We start from the raw sequence: 19477 nt of genomic DNA, 5'->3' as shown, positions 1-19477 counted from the left end.
TGATGTGTAGGAGTTGGACCATTTTCCTCTCCTGCTAAGCATTCCAAATGTAATGAGTACTTTTTGATGTCGGGAATAATGTATGGAGTAAAAAGTACATTTTCTTTAGGAATGTAGTGAAGTAAAATATATCAAAAATATAAATAGTAAAGTACAGATGCCCCCCAAAACTACTTAAGTATGACTCTAAAGAAGTTTGACTTGAGTACTTTACGTGTTTGCGCGTGTACACTACCATTAAAATGTTTGGGGTCACTTAGAAATGTCCTTGTTTTTGAAAGAAAAGCATTTTTTTGTTCATTAAAATAACATCAATTGATCAGAAATAAAGTGCAGACATTGTTGCTAATTGTTTTTTTTTATGATAAGGATTATCAACATTGGCATACAGAGGCCCATTTATCAGCAATCATCACTCCTGTGTTCCAATGGCGTGTTGTTAGCTAATCCAAGATTATAATTTTAAAAGGCTAATTGATCATTGGAAAACCCTTTTGCAATTATGTTAGCTGAAAACTGTTGTTCTGATTTAAAGAAGTAATAAAACTGGCCTTAAGACTAGTTGATTATTAGGAGAATCAGCATTTGTGGGTTCGATTACAGGCTCAAATTGGCCAGAAACAAAACTTTCTTCTGAAACTCGTCAGTCTGTTCTTGTTCCGAGAAATGAAGGCTGTTCCATGTGAGAAATTGCCATGAAACTGAAAATCTCATACAACGCTGTGTGCTAGTCCCTTCACAGAACAGCGCAAACTGGATCTAATGAGAATAGAAAGAGTAGGAGGCCCCGGTGCACAACTGAGCAAGAGGACAAGTACATTAGAGTGTCTAGTTTGAGAAACAGATGCCTCACAAGTCCTCAACTGGCTGCTTCATTAAATAGTACGCGCAAAACAGTAGTCCCTATGTCAACAGTGGGACTTCTGCTCGAGATACTCAACTAGTCTAAAGAATGCCAGTTTTATTGCTTCTTTAATCAGAAAATTTTTCAGCTGTGATTACATAATTGCAAAAGGTTTTTCTAATGATCAATTAGCCTTTGTAAAGTGATACATTTGGATTAGCTAACACAGCGTGCCATTGGAACACAGGAGTGATGGTTGCTCTTAATGGGCCTCTGTATGCCTATGCAGATATTCCATAAAAAAATCAGCCGTTTCCAGCTAGAATAGTAATTTACAACATTAACAATGTCTGCACTGTATTTCTGATCAATTTGATATTTTAATGGACAAAATGTGCTTTTCTTTCAAAAACAAAGACATTTCTAACCCCAAACTTTTGAACGTGTGTGTGTGAGAGTCTGTTGACTGGGTGATTTTAATGCACTCTACATTATGAATATTAGACTTTTACCATTTATAGATGGATCATGTTTTTTATTCTACAATTAATACATCTGCTTTGTCATCACACAATTCAATAGATTACATACATTTATATAATAGGCTTTGTAACACAAAGTTTGTCAAAGTAATGTGTGAATGCTTGTAAATGTGTGTTGAATTGTTTTAAGATTTTTTTTCTCTCCCATTTTAGGACAAAATTGTCACAGCAAGTTCAATCACAAACCTTGGTAGGATGGATTAACCTCTAGATTTGCCTGACTGGACACTCCAGGTGTCGGCAGCACCCAATGTCCTTTCTACATGATGAGTGTGACCTGAGGAGGACTCTGGGTTTGTTAGACCGAACCGCTAACACTTCTGGACTCTTCCACCCAAGTTTCTCCCCCCGTTTGCCACTCGTACGGCACGGGGACTGACATGAAGAAAGTGGCCCAGTGGTCAACGGAGGACGTGCGCCAGTGGCTGACCAATGAGGGAATGCAGGAATACTCTGAGGCCTTCCTCCACCTGGACGGCCAGGGCCTCCTGCAGCTCTCCAAGGCGGACTTCCAGATGGCCCCTCTGGTTCTTGTCACCTCGGACAGAGGCAGACAGCTTTTGGACAAGTTGGAGACTCTCAGAATAGAGCACCACATTGAAGCACATAAAAATGGGCATGCCAACGGACACTCCATCTTGACCGTCATCAATGAGGTAAATGGGAACAAGCCCAAGAGTAACGGTCTGATCAATGGGTTTCACAAGGAACGGGTTCAGATCCACATGCCTGAGATCAACCGCTCTCCGTTCCCTGAAGAGTGGGGGAAGACTGGCGTGGCTTGCATCTACGCCATGGTCTGCTTCGTCTGCACCACCATCATTATCTCTGTGGTCCACGAACGCGTGCCTCCCAAAGAGGCTACTCCTCCCCTGCCAGACAAGTTCTTTGACTTTTTTGACCGAGTAGACTGGGCTTTTTCCATATGCGAAATCAACGGCATGATACTGGTCGGCCTGTGGCTTCTACAGTTGACACTGTTAAAATATAGGTAAATGAACAAGATAAGTTACAATCATTTGATAACGACTTGAATTCTAACATAACGTATTGAAGGATCCACTCCATGTTAAAATATGTTTTGCCATGTGCTGATTTAAGCGCTCCAGCAAGTCTTGATTCTGTATGTACTACTCTCTCGTCCTCAGGTCCATCGTTGGTCGACGTTTCTTCTTCATCGTTGGCACACTGTACCTATACAGGTGTATCACCATGTACATAACCACACTCCCTGTGCCAGGAATGCATTTCAAGTGCTCTCCTAAGGTACTTGCCACTTCTCCCTGGGCTGAGAAATATAGACTTTTTGTTGCATTATTTAATTATGCAAAAACATACAGGTAACTGCCAAACTAAAGAAAATGCCAACATAGTTTCTTAATGGGGCGTTGGGCCTCCACGAGCCAGAACAGCTTCAGTGCGCCTTGGCATATATTCTGCTAGTGTCTGGAACTCTATTGGATGGGTGCAACACCATTGGTCCACTAAATTCCATAATTTGTTATTTTTTTGTTGATGGTGGTGGAAAATGCTGTCTCAAGCCCCTCTCCAGAATCTCCCATAAGTGTTCAATTGGGTTGAGATGACGGCCATGGCATATGGTTTACATCGTTTTCATGCTCTTCAAACCATTCAGTGACCACTCGTACCCAGTGGACGGGGGGCATAGCTATGGTAGCAAAAATAATAGCAAAAAGAAGGACCTGCCAAGCATGTTTATACATGACTCTAATCATGGGATGTTAATTGCTTTATTAACTCAGGAACCAGACTTGTGTGGAAGCACCTGCTTTCAATATACTTTGTATCCCTCAATTACTCAAGTGTTTCCATTATTTTGGCAGTTACCTGTAGCATACTAAGTGAAATGACTGTAGTTAGTAGCTTGTCTTAACATGTCTGTGAACCTCAGAGGTCGATGTTGAAAGTGCTGAGTGAGAAGGCTCTGAGAATAGCATTTTTTATGTGGATGATGAGAACCAAAATTATTTTCCAGCTGTTGACCCCCTATGGTCCCAATTTTCCAATGCAGGCAGGGTTTTAAAAGGCAGTTAAAAGAAAGAAAGAAAGAAAGAACTAGAGATGTTCTCACGTTAAACGACAACAGACGATTTTTGCCTCTTTGAAGGTTTATTTTTTATTTGTGGCATGTTTTTAAAGATAGTGGATTTGTTTTAGACCCATGTCATCAGCAGTTTCTCAGCCATGCTATAGTAAAAGCTGATATATTCCCTCACATTAAGTTGAAGATTTATCTGTAGCCAACATTTTATATGGTCTTAAGACTCAATGGCTGTGAACATTTATTTGACTGCGTATGACCACTTTGTTCACCTACTGTGACAACCACTTTTCTCAATGCTCCCTACTTTTAGCAGGTCTGTTCAGTCATGAAGCAGGGGTGTGGCGTTAGTTCCTCTTGAGTGTTCCTGCCCTCAAGTTAGTGGGAGGCATACAGTAGAGAACTAGTGAACAAGGCCAGGATCTGCAGCCCCACAGCACACCACAGGCCAGGATATCCCCTTGGAGGAAACCATTCGTTATCAGTCCAAATTTGCCGGCTCATCTATTTCTAACAATTCCACATTTCCTATTTAATCTAACTGAATTAACCAAATTAGTGATAGCTTTCCAACTGTTGAAAGCAGTTGGCTGTGGGCCAGCGTTTCTGACTGGAGGCCTTGTTCCAAGTTAGTCTGATCATGTATGATCAGCTTCTAACTGGCGAACAGGGTTAGTACTGTTCATGCTCCTAATAGTAGGCTAACACATCCCCTTTCGCAGACACACAGGTTGTTACTGTATTATTGTTGAATAAGTCGGATTTGAAGTTTTATGCCTTTCTGGAGCACACTAACTTGACATACTTTTGTGGTGTTTTATTTTTTTATTCTGTTGTAGCTGTTTGGTGACTGGGAGTCCCAAATGCGGCGAGTCATGAAGATGATTGCAGGAGGAGGCCTCACCATCACTGGCTCGCACCACATGTGTGGGGACTACCTTTACAGTGGCCACACAGTCATGCTGACACTCAGCTATCTCTTCATTAAAGAATGTAAGTAGGCTACACAACACTACGGCATAGCCTCTCTTAGTGAAACCTGTGAAGTCTGTGATGTTTATTTTTGGAGTGGAGGAGACAGTCTGTGGTAAACTGTACGAGCTGTTGGAGCTGATGTATGTTCTCTCAACAGGCATACATCTGATTGGTCACATTGACTTAAAGGTATTTTCTGTGTTTCTCGCAGACTCTCCAAAACGGTTCTGGTGGTACCATTTGATCTGCTGGCTGCTATGTGCTGTAGGCCTCTTCTGCATTCTCTTGGCTCATGACCACTACTCCATAGATGTGGTGGTGGCTTACTTCATCACCACACGCCTATTCTGGTGGTACCACACCATGGCCAACCAGCAAGTAAGTCTATATTTGGTCACACTTACCAGTGGAATAACCAATGTAATAACCCTGTAATAGACTAGTATTACCTGCATGTTCAACGTGTATCAACAATTAAGGCATGGTGTTGTTCATGAACATTTAACCTGTTTCACAGGTGCTGAAGGAATCATCGCAGAGCAACTTTTTCTCAAGGGTGTGGTGGTATCGAATTTTCCAGTACATGGAACAGAATGTCACAGGCATCGTCCCTCGGAACTACCAGATGCCGCTGTCATGGCCACCGGCCCAATGGAGTCAAGTGAAGTACAGCCGTATTGACACACAGTGCCCGTGACAGCGGGAAGTGACCCCCCCCCGCCCCCCCCAGGAGGACATGATGGTGGGTCTCTTAACAACACTCTTTAAAGTGCCACATCTAATCACATGAAGATGCCCTATCTATCGAACTTTGATGCTGTTCCATCTCCCTTTAACGTTCTCCTGTAACATACACTCCAGTCCAACTGGCTAGTACTGTGACAACCATCGTTTCAGCCAAAACATTTCACATTGGAAAACAATCATTCTATCCTCTCGAGGCTACTCTGAAAGTAATGGTTTCCAGTGGGTGGATCGCAAGCATTTCAAAAGTGGGTCCAGATCTATTTCAGCTCGCAACAGGAAATCTATAGTTAAAGGCTAATATCTCCCTCTGTAACCGGTTACTGAAATGTTATTAAATAAACATGTTTGTCACAGCGATTGGGCTGTTCCGAAAGTTTGGTGTTATCATGCTCAGATGTTTTACCAAGTTTTGGTTCAAAATAGCTTTGAGAACTGACCTGTCGTGAAGCAGGAGGCGTTTTTTGTAGTGACTTACATTTTTGTAGTTGTCTAAAATAAGCTTGGCCAAGGTGTAAACTATTTTCTAAGCATATAACAGGTTTATTATTCAAATTAATGCTTTAGATTTTTACAGTTAGGAGACTATAGCAAAAAGGAGAAAATAAATTAGTAACAATATTCCTCAGTGCCTTTCTTGTTGTGATTGTGCAGTAAGTGTATCAGTATCCTCATTAATGTTGACTTGAATGACCGTTTTTAAAGTGCTACATCAGTATTTACACTTGAACAGATAGGAGGGTGTTTAAATGAACCTGATGCTGATCACCGATTACAGCATAGACAGTTGAGCAATTACGACTCATGACATTTTCTCCCTCTTTCTGAATGTAAAGAATCATGAAATTATTTTAACCATGTCAGTGTCTTTCCAAGTCGGTCATGTTTGCTTAAAAAAAAGAACATTTCATATTTTCCATTGATTTATTTATTACATCGATAATTTCTAGTGTTTTTGCTTGGGATATTGGATTCCCATGTAATTTCTTGCCTATTATGCCAAATAGCTGCATTGTTTGGGCTGTCCTTTGACCCAAAGGTTAGGTCAGTGTGATGGAGAGGGAGGTTAAAAGCAAGGTTTTATTGAGTGGTCCTGACAATTTCTCAGCTTACTGATGATGACTGACCCAAATGCCCCTCTCCTCAATTTATACGTGTACCTCAGAAGTGTCGTGTTAACCAACCAATGAGAAGAGCTGATTATGGTGTAACCATGGAATAAATTAATCCAAAAGGAAATAAATCATATTTAGCACACCTTAATCTGTGATTCTTTTGTTTTATTTATGTACTGGAGAAGTGATCTTTCTCTACACAATTTGGTCATGACAGCTTTGCACAGTCTTGGCGTTCTCTCAACCAGCTTTGTGAGGTAGTCATTTCAAGTAACAGGTGTGCCTTGTTAAAAGTTCAATTGTGGAATTTCTTCCCTTATTAATTCATTTGAGATAATCAGTTGCGTTGTGACACGGTATGGTTGGAATACAGAAGATGGTATTTTACCAAATAGGGCTAAATTCATATTATGGCAAGAAAAGCTCAAATAAGCAAAGAGAAACGAAAGTCCATTACTTTAAGACATGAAGGTCAGTCGATGCAGAACACTTTAAGAAACTTTAAAGTTTCAAGTGCAGTCACAAAATCCATCAAGCGCTATGATAAACTGGCTCTCATGAGGACCACCACAGGAAAGGAAGACCCAGAGTTCCCTCTGCTGCAGAGGATAAGCTCTGCAGCAGAGTTCACTTCACCTCAGATTGCTGCCAAAATAAATGCTTCAGAGTTCATGTAACCGACATATCTCAACATCGACTGTTCAGAGGAGACTGTGTGAATCAGGCTTTCATGGTTGAATTGCTGCAAAGAAACCACTAAAGGACACCAGTGAGAAGAAGAGACTTGCTTGGGCCTAGAAACACGAGCAATGGACATTAGACCGACGGAAATCTGTCCTTTTGATCTGATGAGTCGAAATTTGAGATTTTTTTTGCTGGTTCCAACTGCTGTGTCTTTGTGAGACGCAGAGTAGGTGAACGAAGGATCTCTGCATGTGTGGTTCCCACCATGAAGCATGGAGGAAGTGTGGGGGTGCTTTGCTGGTGACACTGTCAGTGATTTATTTAGAATTCCAGGCACACTTAACCAGCATGCCTACCACAGCATTCTGCAGCGTTACGCCATTCCATCGGGTTGCACTTAATCCCACTATCAGTTGTTTTTCAAAAGGACAATGACCAACACACTTCCAGGCAGTGTAAGGGCTATTTGACTAAGGAGAGTGATGGAGTGCTGCATCAGATGACCTGCCTCCACAATCACCTGACCTCAACCCAATTGAGATGGTTTGGGATGAGTTGGATTGCAGAGCAAAGGAAAAGCAGCCATCAAGTGCTCAGCATATGTGGGAACTCCTTCATGACTGTTGCAAAAACATTCCAGGTAAAGCTGGTTGAGAAAATGCCAAAAGTGTGCAAAGCTGTCTTCAAGGCAAAGGGTGGCTACTTTGAAGAATCTAAACTATAAAATATATTTTTTTTTTTTGTTTGTTTTTTTAAAACAATTTTTGGTTACTACATGATTCCATATGTTTAATTTCATAGTTTTGATGTCTTCACTGTTTTATTCTACAATGTAAAACAGTAAAAATAAAGGAAAACCCTTCAATGAGTAGGTGTGTCCAAACTTTTGACTGGTACTGTATATCTATGACCTTTGGAGTGAAAATGACTTCCAAAGGATATCTGAAAGGTGTGCAACTTAACAGCTACCCTTGGACAAGACTGAGGTTTATTTTATGGTACTGCTGGTTTGTTTTTAATACAGGCTCTAAAACAATATCTGATCAAGTCATGTTGCCTTTGTTCCAGGACTGTACACTATAACCTAGTCAGTCTAAAATAATCCTGCAGCAACATGAAATGTGGATTATAATTAGACATTTTTGTTGAGGTTGATACAGTACATTTTTCGTGAGGGGAAAATCAAGTCTGAAATTTCAGTGGAAATGACAAACTTCTGAAGCTTTTTTAAACCTCATACGCTACAAGTTTTTCATTTCCTGCATTGGAAGTTCTCCTGCAACATGGTGATGAAATGTAAGATCCTTCACCTGTATGGGTAATGGCATTTCCAACTCCATGTCCACCAACCATTATGCTCTGCAGTTCGTGTCTTCAGAAAGTATTCACACCCCTTGACTTATTCCCCATTTTGTTGTTTCAGCCTGAATTCAAAATGAATTAAATTAAACTCTCACCCACCTACACACACAATACCGCCATAATGACAAAGTGAAAACATGTTTTTAGAAATGTTTGCACATTTTTTGAAGATGAAATACAAAAATATCTAATTTACATGCACTACCGGTCAAACATTTTAGAACACCTACTCATTCAAGTGTTTTTTTATTTAGACTTTTTTCTACATTGTAGAATAATAGTGAAGACAACAAAACTATGAAATAACACATGGAATCATGTAGGAACAAAAAAACTTAAAACAGATTCTTCAAATAGCCACCCTTTACCTTGATGACAGATTTGCACACTCTTGGCGTTCTCTCAACCAGCTTCATGAGGTTGTAATTTCAATTAACAGGTGGGCCTTAAGTTAATTTGTGGAATTTCTTTCCTTCTTAATGCATTTGAGCTAATCGGTTATGTTGTGACAAGGTAGGGGTGGTAAACAGAAGATACAGTGCCTTGCGAAAGTATTCGGCCCCCTTGAACTTTGCGACCTTTTGCCACATTTCAGGCTTCAAACATAAAGATAAACTGTATTTTTTGTGAAGAATCAACAACAAGTGGGACACAATCATGAAGTGGAACGACATTTATTGGATATTTCAAACTTTTTTAACAAATCAAAAACTGGGCGTGCAAAATGATTCAGCCCCCTTAAGTTAATACTTTGTAGCGCCACCTTTTGCTGCGATTACAGCTGTAAGTCGCTTGGGGTATGTCTCTATCAGTTTTGCACATCGAGAGACTGACATTTTTTCCCATTCCTCCTTGCAAAACAGCTCGAGCTCAGTGAGGTTGGATGGAGAGCATTTGTGAACAGCAGTTTTCAGTTCTTTCCACAGATTCTCGATTGGATTCAGGTCTGGACTTTGACTTGGCCATTCTAACACCTGGATATGTTTATTTTTGAACCATTCCATTGTAGATTTTGCTTTATGTTTTGGATCATTGTCTTGTTGGAAGACAAATCTCCGTCCCAGTCTCAGGTCTTTTGCAGACTCCATCAGGTTTTCTTCCAGAATGGTCCTGTATTTAGCTCCATCCATCTTCCCATCAATTTTAACCATCTTCCCTGTCCCTGCTGAAGAAAAGCAGGCCCAAACCATGATGCTGCCACCACCATGTTTGACAGTGGGGATGGTGTGTTCAGCTGTGTTGCTTTTACGCCAAACATAACGTTTTGCATTGTTGCCAAAAAGTTCAATTTTGGTTTCATCTGACCAGAGCACATTCTTCCACATGTTTGGTGTGTCTCCCAGGTGGCTTGTGGCAAACTTTAAACGACACTTTTTATGGATATCTTTAAGAAATGGCTTTCTTCTTGCCACTCTTCCATAAAGGCCAGATTTGTGCAATATACGACTGATTGTTGTCCTATGGACAGAGTCTCCCACCTCAGCTGTAGATCTCTGCAGTTCATCCAGAGTGATCATGGGCCTCTTGGCTGCATCTCTGATCAGTCTTCTTCTTGTATGAGCTGAAAGTTTAGAGGGACGGCCAGGTCTTGGTAGATTTGCAGTGGTCTGATACTCCTTCCATTTCAATATTATCGCTTGCACAGTGCTCCTTGGGATGTTTAAAGCTTGGGAAATCTTTTTGTATCCAAATCCGGCTTTAAACTTCTTCAAAACAGTATCTCGGACCTGCCTGGTGTGTTCCTTGTTCTTCATGATGCTCTCTGCGCTTTTGACAGACCTCTGAGACTATCACAGTGCAGGTGCATTTATATGGAGACTTGATTACACACAGGTGGATTGTATTTATCATCATTAGTCATTTAGGTCAACATTGGATCATTCAGAGATCCTCACTGAACTTCTGGAGAGAGTTTGCTGCACTGAAAGTAAAGGGGCTGAATAATTTTGCACGCCCAATTTTTCAGTTTTTGATTTGTTAAAAAAGTTTGAAATATCCAATAAATGTCGTTCCACTTCATGATTGTGTCCCACTTGTTGATTCTTCACAAAAAAATACAGTTTTATATCTTTATGTTTGAAGCCTGAAATGTGGCAAAAGGTCGCAAAGTTCAAGGGGGCCGAATACTTTCGCAAGGCACTGTATGACTATTTGGAAAAAGACCAAGAACAGCTCAAATAAGCAAAGCGAAATGACAGTCCATCATTACTTTAAGACATGAAGGGCAGTCAATACGGAACATTTTAAGAACTTCGAAAGTTTCTTCAAGTGCAGTTGCAAAAACCATCAGGCGCTATGATTTAACTGGCTCTCATGAGGACCACCACAGGAATGGAAGACCCAGAGTTACCTCTGCTGCAGAGGATAAGTTAGTCACCAGCTTCAGAAATTGCAGCTCAAATAAATGCTTCACAGTTCAAGTAACTGACAAATCTCAACTTCAACTGTTCAGAGGAGACTGAATCAGGCCTCCATGGTGGAATTGCTGTAAAGAAACCACTCCTAAAGGACACCAATAAGAAGAGACTTGCTTGGGACAAGAACACGAGCAATGGACATTAGACCGGTGGAAATCTGTCCTTTGGTCTGGAGTCCAAATCTGATATTTTTGGTTCCAACTGCCATGTCGTTGTGGGTGAACGAATGATCTCCGCATGTGTATTTCCCACCGTAAAGCATGGAGGAGGAGGTGTGATGGTGTACGGGTGCTTTGCTGGTGACACTGTCTGTGATTAATTTATAATTCAAGGCACACTTAACCAGCATGGCTACCACAGCATTCTGCAGCTATACTCCTTCCCATCTGGTTTGGCTTAGTGGGACTATCATTTGTTTTTTCAACAGTACCATGACCCAACACAGCTCCAGGCTGTGTAAGGGCTATTTTACCAAGAAGGAGAGTGATGGAGTGCTGCATCAGATGACCTGGCCTCCACAATCCCCTGACCTCAACCAATTTGAGATGGTTTGGGATGAGTCGGACTGTAGAGTGAAGGAAAAGCAGCCAACAAGTGCTCAGTATATGTGGGAACTCCTTCAAATGAAATCAAAGTTTATTTGTCACGTGCGCCGAATACAACAGGTATTTAACAGTGAAATGCTTACTTACAGGCTCTAACCAATGGTGCGAGGAAAAAAAATGTGTGTGTGTGTGGGGGTAAATAAAGAAATAAAACAACAGTAAAAAGACATTTGAAAAAAGAGTAGCAAGGCTATATACAGACACCTGTTAGTCAGGCTTATTGAGGTAGTATGTACATGTAGGTTTCGTTAAAGTGACTGCATATATGATGAACAGAGAGTAGCAGAAGCGTTGAGGGGTTTGCGGGTGGTGGGACACAATGCAGATAGCCCGGTCAGCCAATGTGTGGGAGCACTGATTGGTCGAGCCATTTAGGTGGTATGTACATGTAGGTTTCGTTAAGGGAGGTGTTTAGTCCCAGAATCCTTAGCTTGGTGATGAGCTTTGAGGGTACTATGGTGTTGAACGCTGAGCTGTAGTCAATGAACAGCATTCTCACATAGGTGTTCCTTTTGTCCAGGTGGGAAAGGGCAGTGTGGAGTGCAATAGAGATTGCATCATCTGTGGATCTGTTTGGGTGGTATGCAAATTGGAGTGGGTCTAGGGTTTCTGGGATAATGTTGTTGATGTGAGCCATTACCAGCCTTTCAAAGCACTTCATGGCTACGGACGTGAGTGCTACGGGTCTGTAGTCATTTAGGCAGGTTGCCTTCATGTTCTTGGGCACAGGGACTATGGTGGTATGCTTGAAGCATGTTGGTATTACAGACTCAATCAGGGACATGTTGAAAATGTCAGTGAAGACACTTGCCAGTTGGTCAGCACACGTCCTGGTAATCCGTCTGGCCCCGCAGCCTTGTGTATGTTGACCTGTTTAAAGGTCTTATTCACTTAGGCTACGGAGAGTGTGATCACACAGTCGTCTGGAACAGCTGATGCTCTCATGCATGCCTCAGTGTTGCTTGCCTCGAAGCGAGCATAGAAGTGATTTAGCTCGTCTGGTAGGCTTGTGTCACTGGGCAGCTCGCGGCTGTGCTTCCCTTTGTAGTCTGTAATAGTTTGTAAGCCCTGCCACATCCGACGAGCGTCAGAGCCGGTGTAGTATGATTCAATCAGCCCTGTATTGACGCTTTGCCTGTTTGATGGTTCGTCGCAGGGCATAGTGGGATTTCTTATATGCACCTTGAAAGCAGCAGCTCTACCCTTTAGCTCAGTGCGAATGTGCCTGTAATCCATGGCTTCTGGTTGGGGTATGTACGTACAGTCACTGTGGGGACGACGTCCTCAATGCACTTATTGATAAAGCCAGTGACTGATGTGGTGTATTCCTCAATGTCATCAGAAGAATCCCGGAACATGTTCCAGTCTGTGATAGCAAAACAGTCCTGTAGTTTAGCATCTGCTTCATCTGACCATTTTTTTATAGACCGAGTCACTGTTGCTTCCTGCTTTAATTTTTGCTTGTAAGCAGGAATCAGGAGGATAGAGTTGTGGTCGGATTTACCAAATGGAGGGCGAGGGAGAGCTTTGTACTCGTCTCTGTGTGTGGAGTACAGGTGATCTAGAATTTCTTCCCTCTGGTTGCACATTTAACATGTTGATAGAGATGTGGTAGAACTGATTTAATTTTCCCTGCATTAAATTCTCTGGCCACTAGGAGCGCCACCTCTGGGTGAGTGGTTTCCTGTTTGCTTATTTCCTTATACAGCTGACTGAGTGTGGTCTAAGGGCCAGCATCTGTCTGTGGTGGTAAATAAACAGTCACAAAAAGTACAGCTGAGAACTCTCTGGGCAAGTAGTGTGGCCTGCAGTTTATGACAATATATTCTACTTCAGGTGAGCAAAATCTAGAGACTTCCTTAGATTTCGTGCACCAGCTGTTGTTTACAAATATGCACAGACTCCCCCCCCCCCCCCCCCATCTTGCCGGTGCAGCGTGTATCCCGCTAGCTGAATATCCATGTCATCATTCAGCCACGATTCCATGAAACATAGGATATTACAGTTTTTGATGTCCCGTTGGTAGGATATTCATGATCGTACCTCGTCTAGTTTATTGTCCAATGATTGCACGTTGGCGAGTAATATTGACGGTAACGGGAGCTTTCCTAGTTGCCTTCTGCGTGTCCGGACGAGACATCTGGGTCTTCGTCCTCTGCGTCGCTTCCTTTTGCGAATAATTGGCATGTCTGCACTGTGGGGTGTTTGGAGAATATCTTGTGAGTCTTGCTTGTTGTTGTTGAAGAAGAAATCCTCGTCTAATCCGAGGTGAGTGATCGCTGTACTGATATCCAGAAGCTCTTTTCTTCCGTAAGATACGGTTGCAGAAACATTATGTACAAAATAATTTACAAATGACGCGAAAAACCCCCACACAATAACACAATTGGTTAGGAGACCGTAAAACGGCGGCCATCTCCTCCGGCGCCATTTTCATTCAAGACTGTTGGAAAAGCATTCCAGGTGAAGCTGGTTGAGAGAATATCAAGAGTGTGCAAAGCTGTCATCAAGGCAAAGGGTGGCTATTTGAAATATAATATATTTTGATTTGTTTAACACTTTGGTTACTACATAATTCTATGTGGGTTATTTCATAGTTTTGACGTCTTCACAAGTCTTCAACAATGTAGAAATTAGTCAAAATAAAGAAAAACCCTTGAATGAGTAGGTGTTCTGAAACTTTTGACCGGTAGTGTAAGTATTCACACCCCAAATTGAGATTTGGTGCATACAATTTCCTTTGAACATCCTTGATGTCAATACAACTTGATTGGTGTCCACCTGTGGCCAATTCAATTGTTTGGACATGATTTAGAAAGAATCATACCTGCCTATATAAGGTCCCACAGTTGACACTGCATATCAGGGCAGAAACTATAGCATGAAGTACAAGGAACTGTCTGTAGATCTCCGAGATATAATTGTGATGAGGCATATATTTGGGGAAGAGTATAAAACAATTTCTTGAGTGTTGAAAGTTTCCAAAAGCATAGTGGACTCCATCATTGGGAAATTTAAAAAATATGGAACTACCCAGACTCTGCCTAGAGCTGACCATCCGACCAAACTGAGCAACCGGACAAAAATGACCCTGATCAGGGAGGTGACCAAGAACCCAATGACCACTCAGACAGAACTACAGAGTTCCTTGGCTGAGATGGGAGAAACTGCCTGAAGGACAACAGTCTTTGAAGCACTTCACCAATCTAGGCTTTATGGGAGAATGGCCAGATGGAAGCCACTCCTGAGAAAAAGGCACATGACAGCACGCCTGGAGTTTGAAAAAAGGCATGTGAAAGACTTATGCTCTATAAGGCAAAATATTCTATGGTCTGATGAGACAAAAATGAAACTCTTTTGCCTGAATGCAAAACGCTATGTCTGGAGAGAACCCGTCACAGCTCATCACCCGTCTAATCATCTCTACCATGAAGCATGGTAGTGGCAGCATCATGTTATGGGGATGCTTTTCAGCAGAATGGACTGGGAGACTGGTAAGGATAGAGGAAACAATGAATGGAGCCAAATACAGGCAAATCCTTAATGAGAACCTGCTTCAGAGTGCCAACGACCTTAGACTGAGGTGAAGATATCAGTTCTAACAGGACAATGACCCCAAGAATACAGCCAAAGCAACGCTGGAATGGTTTCAGAGCAAGAATGTGAAAGTCCTTGAGTGGCCCAGCCAAAGCCCAGACTTGAATCCCATTGAAAATCTGTGGAAAGACTTGAAGATTGCTGTTCACCACTGCTCCCCATATAACTTAACAGAGCTTTGACAAAATAAATCTGAATGGGAGAAATTCCCAAATTCAGATGTGCAATGCTGATAGACATACCCAAGACAATTCAAAGCTGTAATCGCCGCCAAAGGTGCTTCTACAAAGTATTGACTCACGTGTTTAAATACTTATGTACATTTGATATTCCTGTATTCCATATGCAATACATTTGCTAAAATGTCTAAACATGTTTTCACTGTCATTATGGGTCATTGTGTGTAGATGGGTGAGAAAAAATAGATATTCAATACCTCTTGATTTCAGCCTGTAACACAACAATATGTGGAATACGTTGAGTAGTTTAAATACTGGGGCTGGTATAGGGCCAATATACCACGGCTAAGGACTGTTCTTAGGCACTACGCAATGCCGTGGTATATTGGTCATATACCACACAGCCTCGTACCTTATTGCTATTATAAACTGGTTACCAATGTAATTAGAGCAGTACAAATAAATGTTTTGTCATACCCGTGGCATATGGTCTGATATACCACGGCTGTCAGCCAATCAGCATTCAGGGCTCGAACCATCCAGGTTATAATAGAATTGATTCTGCTTTTGACTGTTGCTATCTTGAAATGTCATTGAATATTAGACAGTGTGAGCTAGGTGAAGTATTCACTCAGCTGATACTGATCCTTTACCATTTGATTGCGTCCATGCAAAGCATAATGTATCGTTATTTCATTGAATTACCTCAAGCGGGGCTCCCTTGTCAAAAAGACCCTGGTCTCAATGGTGACTCCCTGCTTAAAGAAAGGTTAAATATATATATTTTTTTAAATAAGCGTGTATGTGTTTCAAGAACCAGCTCTTTCTTCTATTTGCTGTAATTGACTAATACAGCTTATCATTTCAAATCAAACGAAATACACATATTTAGCAGATGTTATTGCGGGTGTAGCGAAATGCTTGTGTGCATCAGTCAGGTGTGCATCAGTCAAGGTTTAAGCTGAATGACTTGCATTCATGAAGCACTTCTCACATGCCCAGGAAGTGTTTTTATTAACAGTATTAACACCATGATGGTTACGCGTAGCGTTGTGCCATGGCTCGGAGTTAATCTCAGTCATGGTTAATCTCAGTCATGGCTTTTCACTGGGAAGACCGATCACGTAAGAGTTTATCTATGTTTGTCTCATTTTGCTCGTGGGTAACTTTGTAGTTTTTTTTAGTGCGAGATAGCAGGGGTTTGTCATGGGGTTCATTTATGAATATGAGTAACGTTCCTTCACGCATGATGGCCAAGAATAAATCTTCATTCAGTTTATTTATAATAGTCTAATTCATAAAAACGGGTTTATTTTTTGATAGTGTTAACAACTGATGTGTAATATTTTTTTTGACTTCAGAGGAACCAGTGCCTATGGTCAGTCCTACAGCAGGACCACAGTAAACAGCCCATTATCAGTTTGAAAACTTCATCCTGGCACGTTTTGGAAAAAAGGGCAAGTGTCACAGTAGCTGATGTTTTCTCAATACATTGCAATCAATGGGAAAAGATGAGTGTCACAGGGTTGATGTGACTGAGCAAGAAGTGAGAGAGAGAGAGAATGGGAGAGAGAGAAGGGGAGAGTGAGGGAGGGGATGAGAAGGGAGAGAGAAGGGAAGAGAGAAGGGACAAGAGAGAGGGAGAGTGTAAAGGAGGGAGAGATAGAGGAGAGAGATGAGAGGAGGTCAAGGGAGGGAAAGAAGGAGCGAGAGAGAATGGAGGGAGAAGGAGGGAGAGAAGGTGTAGAGTGATGGCGGGATGGAGAGGGTGAAAGAATGGGGAGAGAAGAGAATGAGGAGGGGTAAAGAGGAGGTTAGTGTGAGAAGAGACAGACATGAGATAAACGACAAAAACGTCAGCCCTGTGACACTCATTGTTTCCCATTGACTGCAATGTATCAAGAAAAACGTCAGATAATGTGATATTTGACCTTTTTTGCGAAAAACTTACCAGGATGATGTTTTCCTATGATATTATGTTGGGTGAGCAGAGCAGACTGTACCAGACCCCCTGGAGATGTCCCCCTGGTGAGTGGCAATCGTCCGTCAGCACTCCAAAAGACCATTTCCCCTGCAGCCCTCCCTGGACTCTCCCAACTCACACTAGTGTTCGTGCATCGCTGACCTACAAACCACAACCACTAGTTCCCTCCTCTGTTCCTGTTTGCTGTGCGTGTGTGTCTGTTTGGTGCGTGTGTGTCTGTTTGGTGTGTGAGTCTGTTTGGCGTATGTGTCTGTTTGGTGTGTGTCTGTTTGGTGTGTGTGTCTGTTTGGTGTGTGTGTGTGTGTGTGTGTGTGTCTGTTCGGTGTGTGGTAATAAAGTGTGGATTGTATTTGTAATTTATTTGATCTAACCTTTATTTAACTAGGCAAGTCAATTAAGAACAAATTCTTATTTACAATGACGGCCTACCCCGGCCAAACCCAAATCCGGACGACGCTGGTCATTTACGTTCTCTAACCGGGACGCCGGGACAGTTGCATCCGTATGTAAAGAACCACCTCTATCAAAGTCCACGTCTTTTTCAGACACTGCGTCTTGTTCCAGGGGCCGTATGTGTGACACTGTCTTGTTCCAGGGGCCGTATGTGTGAGAATGCATCTTGTTCCAGGGGCCGTATGTGTGACACTGTGTCTTGTTCCAGTGGCAGCCTTTGCCCAGACACCTGAGGGTCCTTCTGTGCCAACACTGGACTCCCCTGTGAATACCGCAACAGCTCTTGTCCTATTGGAGGGACAAAACTGTAGGAATACATGGAATACTGGAGCAGACTCCTATGCAAATTCAAAAATGTACTTTATAGCAGAGAGTCCATAGCAACAAAAAAATACTGCCTGCACCAACATGTGTACATCACCTCTCTGATGCTTTCCATCAAAAGTGTTGCGCTGTCCAGCAGGATCTGAGATATTGGACACCACTTGCATCATAGGAGAGAACATTTACAAAATTGCAAAGGTAAGAAATCTTACCAGTCACTAGGAGTGAGATGCCGATTATAATTCCATGATCTGTGGAACCAGTTACGTGGACAGATGTTTGTTCTCTTCTCCATCAAGACATCATCCACATCTACCATTGTCTTATGACTGCTGTATTGTTGTGTCTGCCCCCTACAGGAACTGCATGGTAAGGCCAGTCAGGAGGTGTGGGATTCTGTGATTTTGTGATTCTGACCCAGCAGGACCTGTTAACCAGCTCGGGGCCACAGCTTCACCGCAGAAACTATAAGCGGAGGAGATCTCAATTTCAAGGTTAGCAACCCTTCTCCGCTTTTCATTGTACTATATTTAGATCATTGTCATGTAGATAACCCCTCTTCAATGTATCGAATTGTTCTGAAACGGGGGCTTTTTGAGGGTGACCCATTTTGGCAAGGCATTAGAGATACACTGTTTGGAGCTCCCTCCAATGAGACACAGGACTGCCACCCCCCCCCCAAACCTGTTCTCTTCAGCACTGGAGAGGTGTGAGCATGGTTCCTTTTCAGCCTTTTTCCATTGTAGCCCCAGCGCAGCCTAACACTTTCCAATGGCTTAAACTGTGGTGTTACCCTAGGGGAATTGTGTTTCCAAAGCTAGGACTGTGTGTCAGTGTACTGTAACATGATGTCACCATGGAGATGTGGCCGTGCTGTTCTCTCTGGCCTAGCTGACCTGGCCCCTCCCGTGTCACCCAAACATTGTGGGCGTCCAGATGATCACCACAGGACCTGTGGCCATTGTGGCTGTCCCTGGAGAAATGACGTGAGTTTCCACTACAGTGTGAACTTGTGTGAGTGGTTGAACTTAACAAACCCTCGTTTGATTTTCCTTCCAATGCTGTCATGGAAAATGTGATTAGGGAACAGATGTGTTGGACTTGGACTTGAGATGGAATAGGTTGTGACTCGCAGGTCACGCGTTAAGGCGCACATGAAAGTACAATGAAAATCAATGTTGTTTTGGAGGGAACAGACAGGCCGTAGTGTTTGTTTAGCTGACGCGTTGAAGGACTTGTTGGTTGAATTCTGTTTACTTTACTCGTGTTTTGCAGCACCATGTCAGGGGAGGCCGTCAAGCACGTGAGAATCAAATATCACACACACACACACACACACATACATACACACCCACTCATTAAGGCAAATATTCTGTTTGCATTTTTTGGTATTACATTTGAATGTGTTATACAGATGACCTTTGTTTGTTGATAAGGAACTTGGAGGCTCAGCGAACGTTCAGTAATGCAGAGGTGGTCGTCGCTGGCCTGTGTAGCATCTACTCATTACATTACCACCTATGAGGAGTACCAGGTGCGAGAGAAGAAGTGAGATTTTGAGTGGTATCAGATCGCTGCTCCAGATCTGAT

General features: G+C 42.3%; 1 protein-coding gene across 6 annotated transcripts in view; it reads left to right on the top strand.

The window, feature by feature from the left end:
- The window catches only part of LOC139367971 (phosphatidylcholine:ceramide cholinephosphotransferase 1-like), a 34940-nt gene extending 28510 nt beyond the window's left edge, over positions 1-6430 (top strand). For all 6 annotated transcript variants that reach the window (XM_071106406.1, XM_071106405.1, XM_071106409.1 and 3 more), the window contains exons 2-6: positions 1540-2377; positions 2535-2652; positions 4288-4441; positions 4635-4801; positions 4941-6430. In XM_071106406.1, coding sequence (XP_070962507.1) covers positions 1767-2377; positions 2535-2652; positions 4288-4441; positions 4635-4801; positions 4941-5120 — 1230 coding nt within the window. In that variant the 5' untranslated portion in view covers positions 1540-1766 and the 3' untranslated portion in view covers positions 5121-6430. The remainder of the gene's footprint in view (positions 1-1539; positions 2378-2534; positions 2653-4287; positions 4442-4634; positions 4802-4940) is intronic.
- Positions 6431-19477: the final 13047 nt, after the last annotated feature.

This window comes from Oncorhynchus clarkii, chromosome 16, assembly GCF_045791955.1.
Source record: "Oncorhynchus clarkii lewisi isolate Uvic-CL-2024 chromosome 16, UVic_Ocla_1.0, whole genome shotgun sequence".
Taxonomy (NCBI): domain Eukaryota; kingdom Metazoa; phylum Chordata; class Actinopteri; order Salmoniformes; family Salmonidae; genus Oncorhynchus; species Oncorhynchus clarkii.
Note: the sequence above shows the minus strand (reverse complement) of the source record. Positions and strands in the feature narration are given on the sequence as shown.